Consider the following 8,631-nt stretch of genomic DNA (forward strand, 5'->3'; position numbering starts at 1 on the left):
CTGGTGGGCCGGAACGGATGGTGGGACTCTGTGACCACACGTGCTCCTGAGCTGGCCCTCCCTGGGCCACCTCGCACAGCTTCTGTTTCTTTGTGGTCAAGGACACACGACAGCGTCGGCTGCCCTCAGCATCCGTAAGGGGCCAGTGCTGCGGCACCAAGCACGTTCCCCTCACTTCCCGCCTCTCCAGGGGCCTTCATCTCCCAGAGCAGAAGCTCCTGGGGTGCGCCTGTCCTCCTTGGCCCTGACCCCAGCGGGCAGACGGACAGGGAGGCAGCTCCAGGTCACAGAGGAGCCGCCCGAGACACAGAGAGGCCAGACGTTCTCCCCGAGGTCTCACAGCAAATATGTGGCAGAAGGACCCCCCCCCGGGTGGACAGAGGGGGGATGTGGCACAGAGCCCCAAGTCCCCGAGACAGGCGACGGAGCCTGCCCTCCGGACGGACGAGGCTCCAGCCCGCCGCCTACCTGCCGGCCGGAGGCTTCCCTGGGCAGCCCTGACAGCAAAGGGGTTCACATCCCCGCCTCTGGTTGTCATTAGCCGCTCCTGGGTGGGAGGGGGCCCCACAGCCAGTGAGGGTTGGGGCTAGTGCAGGGCACCTGGGCCTCATTAGCCTCCAGTGCTGGGGACCGCCTGCCCCCACCCCGTCCAGCACGTTTGCCCTTCGCCAGAGCAGAGCGGAGCCGGGCTCTCCCCTCAGAGCCCAGGGACCGTTTGTGGAAGGCTTAGCCCAGCGGCAGAATAGCCTGGAAGAATGGGGGTGGGGGCCAGATCCCGGTCCTTTCCCAACTCCGTGGGGCCTCTGTCTTTCACTATGGTGGCCTGGGTTATGTGGTCAAGGCCACCACCGCTGCCCCATCGCTGACAGGTAGGAAAGTCTGGAACATCTTTCCCACCAGCCCCATCCTGGGACGGACCTCCTGGCCCTCCCCCAAACCCCCCACCTCCAGGAAGCGTCCAGCACACCATGGGGCCGGGGGGACCCTGGAGAAGTCGACCGTGGCCTGGCATCTCCATGGAGTCTGGGATCCCAGCTCTGTCTCCACAGGAGCCCCAAGGTCCCCAAGGACCCCCTCAAGGTGCCTTCGAGGGAACACCTTCAGCTTACAGGGACCAAAGGGGCCCGTGTAGGAAGGGGTCGCCATCTGGGGTTGGGCCCCTGGCTTAAGCTGGAGTGAGGCTTGAGGTTCCGACCCCACCTGGAGCAGAGGCCTGGAGGGAAGAGGCTGAGGGCTGGGGATGGGGGCACCCAGCAGGGCGGGACCCCAGGGCTGGGGATGGGGGCACCCAGCAGGGCGGGACCCCAGGGCTGGGGATGGGGGGCACACAGCAGGGCAGGACCCCAGGCCCTCGGCCGGCTGGAGCGCCCATGGTGAAGGTTGCACGCACATCCCCTTCTGGTCGTCTGGGCGCTTGGGAAGGATCCCGTGGCCCTCCTGGCTGACCACAGGAATGTGCAAGATGGCTGCTGGGGAGAGGCAGGGGTGGGGCGGGGCGGGGCGGGCCTCTGAGTGGCTGACCTGAGTGATGGGAGCACATCCCGACCTCGGCGTCAGAACCTCCGTGATTTTACCCACTGAGCAAATATACACTAAATGAGGCACAAATGAGCTCGGCCAAAGGAACGGCCGATTCTGTCCTTTCTTCTTAATCCCCTTGGCTTAGGGTTTCCCCAGCCTGGACAGCCTGTCCGAGGGGAAGGCTGCCCAAGGGCACACGGGCATCCGTCCGGGGACATTCAGGCAGTGACCAATCCCTGGCCGCCCTGGAGTGCACCCTGTGCTGTGGGCCTTTTCCCAGCCGGCTGGCGTGGGAGCAGCCACTGCGGGGCCTTGAGTCTTGGTGAGACGGTGGAGGGTGGACCAGGACGGAGACCAGCGCGGCCGTGTCTGTGCGGGACGGAGGAGCGTGGGCCAGGACGGAAGACATCTCTGCTGTCCCCTCGGCCAAGCCGCAAAAGCAGCCCTCTCCCCCAAACTCCCAGCACCAACCAACCCGGAGACCACCCTGGGCCGGAGCCCAGCACGGCCACCACCGCGTCTTGGCCGTCCAGCTCAGGACAGGTCAGTCCCTACACATCTAGGCTGGAACTAGTCCTTGAAGGGCCTCAAGGTCCAGCGGGGCATCGGAGGACCAGTGAGGGCCCCTCTGCGTGCTCGGAGAAGATCATTAGAGCTGGCCGGGGCACCCATCCTAGAGGAAGGCCATGCCTCCCTTCAGCAACCATCACCCGAGGAGAGTCCCGGATTCCGGCTCTGGGCCGCACGGTACCAGACCCCACCTGCAGACGCTGTCCTGGCAGGCTCGGGAGCCCCCGGCGTCCTGCCGCGGCCCGGAGTGGAGCTTGCCTCCCACCGCACGCAGGAAATGTCTTCAATCCCACTAACTTTGACCTCTTTCCTCCCAGCCTGGTTTCCCAGGAGATGGAGAGCAGAACCCGGCCCCTCCTGGAGGCTCCTTGAGTCCCAGAAGGGCACCCTCCTCGCAGACGCAGATGAGCACGCAAGCCCCCAGCTCCCACGGGACAAGCAAGCTCCTGCCGTGGGTCCCGCTCGCAGCCTAACTGGCTTTGGGAAAAGCCGACCTCATCAGGGGGAGCCCCTGTGCTACCCGCCCTCATCCCTGGCCCCCAGCCCTATTGGGCTGGAAGCTGAGACCTAAGCAAGCAAGCAGTGTGGCTGAGAAACCGGGACCCGTCCACACACGGCTCCACCTGTCCTGCCCCCCACCCTCCAACCTGGTCTTGAGCTCAACGATGCATTTTTCCGGGACCTCCTCGAGATGCCATCTAGCTGTAACCCAGGGGAGGGGCGAGGGGGCTGCTGTCCCCTCACAGGAGAGCACAGAAGCCCAGAGAGGAAAGGGGCAGGGGGTTGGGGTCCACACTGGCCTGGAGGGGGTTCTGCCCTCCTCACTCCAAGGGGAGGGTCCTGGGCACGGGGCAGGGACGAGTGAGTGGCTCAGGTTTTCTAGAAGGTTCTTCCGTATCTCTTGTGACTGAGTCACTCAATGCCGCTTCAGCAGGGCTGGGCTTCCTCTCGGCCAAGTGGGATGAGGCCCCCTTCACCGGGGCACCCATCTCTGGCCGTGAGCGGAGCACCTGCCCTGGACGCCAGTCCCGGGAGAAGGGCACTCAGCCAGTCCTGGAGACCACCATCTCCGCAGGCCCTGTCTCCTCCCTGCTCCCCGTGGGGCCCAAAGACGCCCCAGCCTCTTGGTGGGGCAGCCACAAGAGAAGAAAGGGGCCCGGGACCAGCGCCCTCCAGACACGGCGCACACTGCTCGCCACCCCATCCCACCAACCTCTGAAGTAATTCGTGGGTTCAAATTTTGCGTCTGCTGCTGCAGGGAACTCCTGCCTGCCCACCTGCCCGCTGCCCAGCCCAGACCTGCTCCAGCCCACGGGGCAGCAGAGGGGCCCGCGGGCACCCACGGGCGTTACACAATGGCGGCCCGGCTGGCTTCCCTGGGCGAGAAGGGAAGAAGCTGCTCTTTGGCCGAATGGGTGCCGCTCCTGTCTCTGCAGCCCCTGCCCCGCTTCCACAGCTCTCTCTTCCCCAGGGAGCAGCCGCCAGGGCCCCCTGGGTCCACGCTCCGGCACCTGGCCACAGGGACGCTCTCGTGACGGAGCCCTTCCCCAGGACACACGGCCTGTCCTTGCTCGTCCCCAGCGCGCTTCCTCCTTTCCTTAACGTCCACGTTGTCCCCGCGAAGACCCCTCCTCCTCCCCGAGTTCTCCTGGCCCTCCTGCCAGCCTGTCTGACCAGTAGCCTTCTCTCCGCCCTGGGGTCTCAGCTCTTGGACTCCTCTGTGTCCTGGCTGATCCCTCCTCCACCGTGGCCAGAGGGCCGGCAGGTAACGCCGGGTCAGATGGACGTCAGGCCGTGCAGATATGGTGGCCCAGGGACGGTGCTGACCTGCTCCCAAGGAGGTCCCAGGATGGGGGGCGATGCAGGTAGGTGGGCGGGCGGGCCGGAGGGGGCAGGAGAGCTGACGGTTTCTCTGGGAACGGTTGCAGGGAGATCCACACCCAGGGGCAGCCAGAGCCTGCCCGGGGCCCAGGGAAGCTCGCGCGTTTGGAGCCAGGCAGGGCCATGTCTGCCCGGGGCAAGGAAGTCGCTGCCCCATCCGGGCCCAAGCTTCGGGTCTGGCACGGAGCGCCGGTTGCTACGGGAACCACACACAGCTTGGACCTGGAGCCCACCATGCGTCGCCCTGGGCAGATGTGCCAGGCCGCCCCCTTCCTGAGTCACCGTGGGGTCCCCACTGTGGCCTGAGGACCACCCCGGAGCCTCTTCACAGTCCTCAAGGAAGCCCGGTGGGACTACATTAGGGGTCCTTGGAAGTGTGGGGAGACTGAGGATCCAGAAACAACCCAGCTACCGGGCCAAGATGGCCAAGGCCTTACTTGAACAGGGCTTCCTATCCCAAGTCGTCCCGATCCGGCCTCGCGGGGCCACGGCCGCCCGTCGGGTTCCGGGGGGTCCGGGATGCCCTGTCCCCGGGCTTTCCCGCCTCTCTCTGCGGCCGGAGTGTGGCTGGCTGGAAGAGGAAGCCCGGCCGGAGGGGTGGGGAGGGGGGGGCACCTCCGCAGGTTCACCCCCGACCGGAGCAGGGGCAGGCTAGAGGTGGGCCGGAAGGGCTCACAGAGGGAGAAGGTCGGAGAGAAGGGGTCTCAGCGAGGGCGGCAGCCTGGTGGAGAGCACGCACGAGGGAACATGGCCGTGCCCCTGGCGCGCGGCGGGTCCTGGCCGGGCGTCCCTCCGGAGGCGTGCCACGGACCGCCTGGCCAGGCTCTGCTGTGTGTGGAGTTTGTAGAAAGTGCTGACCTGCCGAGCCCAGAAGCCAGGCGTGGAGGGGACAGGAAGGAACTCGCTGCCCACGTAGGCATTACATTTCTAGGACACCACAGCCACCAAATCTGCCAGCTCTGTGCCCGGGGACGGGCTCGCTGGACCGCTCGGGCTGGGCTGTCAGCATTTCCGGGGAGACGGTCGGGCACCCACCCTTGTCTGCTGTCCCTGTCCGGGTCCCTCCCCATCGCCTCCCCATGGCTTCCTCCCAAACCCGGGACAGCGGTGTGCCTCTCCCTTGGGATCAGGACGAGGAGGAAAGCAGAGGGAGCCGCCCGACCCCACTAGCCCCAGGGGTGCCTCCCGGGCACCCCTGCCTGCCGCCCTGCCTTCCCTCTGCTCTGCAGCTCTCAGGACCCCCACACCCAAGGGAGGAAGGCCAGAGCTCTGGGCTAACCGGCTCCCACCAGGCCCCGGACACCAAGGGTCATGCTGGGCAGTCCTGGGTGGTGCCAGTCTGCAGGGAGGGGTCTCCGAGGAGCTGGGAGAGCAGCCCAGAGGCAAACCCCAAGGGTCTGTCCAGGAAGAGGGGGTTAGTGGGCAGCAGGGAGAGCTCTGTGTGTCCCCAGCTGCCCTCTCTGGCCCTGGCTGGTCACTTTCTGAGGGTCACAGACAAGTGAGTGGGCCATGCCACAACGTGAGGTCAGTTTCCACAGGGCCAAGCACAGGGGTCTGTTGGGGGTCCTAAGGGAGCAAAGGAGGAGGGCTTGGGAGGGGTCACGGGCCAGGGGCACGCCGGGTCATCCAGCAACGCGGTGTGTGGCCAAGAGCTGGGCCTCAGGGTGACTTCTTCCAGGCGCTAACTTGTGTGTGCCTGGAGAGGTCCCGGGGGGAAGAGGCTTGGACCCAAGCTTCAAAACCCCCCAGAAAAGTGTGATGGGAAGCAGGGGGAGGGGCGCTAGGGCAGGAGGAGGACGCAGGACACAGAGGGGCCGGCCAGGGCCCGGCAGTGTCGGGGACCCCATCCTTTCTGCCAGGCCGGGGATGGGCAAAGGGCCACAGAGGCCCACAGGGCTCTGTGGGCTGGAAGGTGGACCTACCCGAGCTTGGGTGGGGGGTAAGACGGCTTGGGGGCTGTGCCCCATCCGTGGTGGGAAGCCAAGAAGGGGTGTCCACAGGGCACGGGGTTGTTCAGAGGGGAGGCGGGGCGGCATCCTGCACCGGCAAGGACATACACCTGGGCCTGGCTGACGAGGAACCGAGCCGGCAGCACTCTGAGCCCGACCGGCTTTGGGGTGTAGGGTCCTGGGCTGGGGAGCTAGGGCAGCAGGGGCCGGGGGGCACAGCTCTGCCAGCGTGGGTGGGGCAGGGGTGAGCAGAGCCGGCGCTCAGCCCCCCGGTGGGCCGCCCCACCCCCACCTCCGGCCCACCGCTGCCCGCCTCGGGCTTCTGGATTCTATCATGTGCCACGGCAATCTGGCTGAGACATAATGAGGCAGGCCGGGGTCAGCGGGGTGACCTCTCGTGGCCCCAATGTTTGGAAATCCCCAAATCAAAATGACCCAACAGACGGGCCCGACACTGGGCTTTCCGTGCAGGCTCCTTCAATTACCCGGCAGTGGGGGCAGCGCGACCAGGCCCCTTGGATGACTGTCTCCCCCCAAACGGACGTGCTATGAGGCCCCGGGACCGCCTGGGGCCCCAGGGAAGCCCCCTGCCCGCAACCCTTGAGGCTCCCCCATCCTGGGGCAGAGCTGAGCTCACTCCAGCAGACATGAGTGGGGCTGGCACCAAACAAGAACGGTGTAGGGCCGAGTCCCAGACACAGAGGGACCCCGTGTTCATGCCGAGTCACTAACTCGTGTTTGGGGAAGGGGTACCGGCCACACAGCGTGTCCTCCCCGTCTTGGGTTCAGCCTCACACCAGCAGCCCCAACACCCTCGTCCCTCCCCGCCAGGTGTTATTTGGAAAAACAAAAACGAAAACAAAAAAACACACAAAAAAACTTTTCAAATCACATGCTGAAAACTTGAGCATGAAAATTTAATGTCAGAAACCCATAATCTCTTTCCCAGAGATAAGACACAGCCCCAGGAGGAGCAGAGAACCGGATCCCTCCCGCCCAGGGAGTGGCCGCGGGCTGGGGAGGCGGCCAAAGCACAGGGGCCCAGGCTGGGGCCATCCCCACGGTGGGCGACCTGGAACTCCCTGGAAATGCCTGTCTCTGGCCCTCCCTGGGGGTGGACGGGCCTCTCTGGCATTGGGACCTGACATTTCTGCAGCTGGGGTGGCTCAGGTGTCCCCGTGATGCCCGTGGCTTCTCCCTCAGACCCTAATTTAGGCCTCGAGGCTCCTGGCCTGCACGGCAGCGCGGCTCAGGTTGCCGACAGCTGACATGGAAAGGGCAGCTTGGTCATGGCCGCACACGACCTCTCCCAGCCGTCCCTCTCCCTCTGGGCCAGCAGCGCCGCCCTTCGGGAAGATGGTGCATGCACGCTTATGCTTCCCGGCCCGTGTCCTGGGGGGCTCACCGCCTCCCACTGCCCCAGCCCCTGCCCTGCTTCCAGATCAGCTCTCAGCCCTCCACGGCCAAACCTGGGAGTGGGCTTTGGGCATTGCCAAGTGCGCTGCTCGGCCCTCGGTGCCTGTATCGGCTCAGAGTTGGGGGAAAGGGAACAAAGGGTGCTTGCCTGGTTTCCTCCAGGGATGCAGATGGAATGATCCTCAGGGGTCCCCAACAATCCCCACGGGAGCAAAGGCTCGGCCTCCGCTCTCAGAGAACGGCCAGACCCCGGGCCCCAGGCCTCCCCTGCCCCCCGAGCAGCAGCCCCACACAGGCCGGGCAGGCAACTCTGGAATGGGGGAGCCCCTTGGCTGCATGGGGGCCAGACCCCAAGTGCTGGGACCGCATTCCAGGGCAGGGAGTGGTTAGAGGCACCTGGGATGCATGGGCCTGGTGTGGGGGCAGGGTCCCCCGGGGCTACAGGCCACCAGGGGACTGGCCTCGCTCAGCATGGGACACTACTGCCCTCGTCAGGCGGCTGCCCCCGCGGCTCTGTCCCAGTGACCCTCCCCAACCCCGCTCCACAGGATCCTGGGATCCTAACATGCCGAGGCGTTGGGGAGCTGGGGCATGGTCCCCAGGTCCCCCAGGTCCCCCACGTCTTCATGGAAGGAGGTCCGGACAGGGGCCGTTTGTCCTGTGAACCCATGGCCCAAGGGTCCCCGATCTTAGGTTTCCAGTGGCCTGAGCCCCACTCTTGAGAAACCCCATGCTGGGGGACCCTGAACCCCGGGGCTTCCTGGTCACATCAGTCCAGATCCCACCCCTCCTGAGGTGTGCTGGCATGGGGCTGGACGGCACAGGGACAGGACAGGGGCACCCAGGTCCCCCGGCACGGCTGGAGCCAAGCCAGCCCACGAGCCTCTTCTCCCAAACTTGGCGGTGTCTCTGAAGCCGTCCCGGCCCCTCGGGGGGACGACCAGGAGTCAGGGGGCCCCTCTGTTGTGGGCTGTTTGCTGGCCCCTCCCGGCGTTGCCATGGCGATGACACGGGGTGCGGCCCAGAGCCATACCTCAGAGGTGACTAAGTGCGCCAAGCCGCCGTTATAGCGCCCGGCGCCCTCCAGGGCCTCTCACACCTTGGGCCCTGGCCCCCGGCCCCCAGCAAGAATGTTCCATGAGCCCTGCGGGCAAGCATGTGGCCCGGCATGCCAGGCCGAGCGCGCCGCGCCGGCGCCTGCTCCCTCCCGCCCGGCCGTCCTGCCGTCTGGGCTCTCTTCCCCGCGGCGGTCAGGCCCTGGCTTCCTGGTTGCGAGAGGCTTCCTGCATTTCTA

General features: G+C 66.2%; 1 protein-coding gene across 1 annotated transcript; it reads right to left on the reverse strand.

Moving 5' to 3' along the window:
* Positions 1 to 2,479: 2,479 nt before the first annotated feature.
* On the reverse strand, positions 2,480 to 5,285 carry LOC116599987. Its single transcript, XM_032359921.1, has 4 exons — positions 5,262 to 5,285; positions 4,649 to 4,830; positions 4,410 to 4,543; positions 2,480 to 3,918 (listed from the first exon to the last, which is right to left on the reverse strand). Exons 1-4 carry the CDS (start codon positions 5,283 to 5,285, stop codon positions 3,440 to 3,442), a joined length of 819 nt encoding a protein of 272 aa, XP_032215812.1. The 3' UTR covers positions 2,480 to 3,439.
* Positions 5,286 to 8,631: the final 3,346 nt, after the last annotated feature.

This window comes from Mustela erminea, chromosome 9 (assembly GCF_009829155.1).
Source record: "Mustela erminea isolate mMusErm1 chromosome 9, mMusErm1.Pri, whole genome shotgun sequence".
In the NCBI taxonomy this organism is placed as follows: Eukaryota; Metazoa; Chordata; class Mammalia; order Carnivora; family Mustelidae; genus Mustela; species Mustela erminea.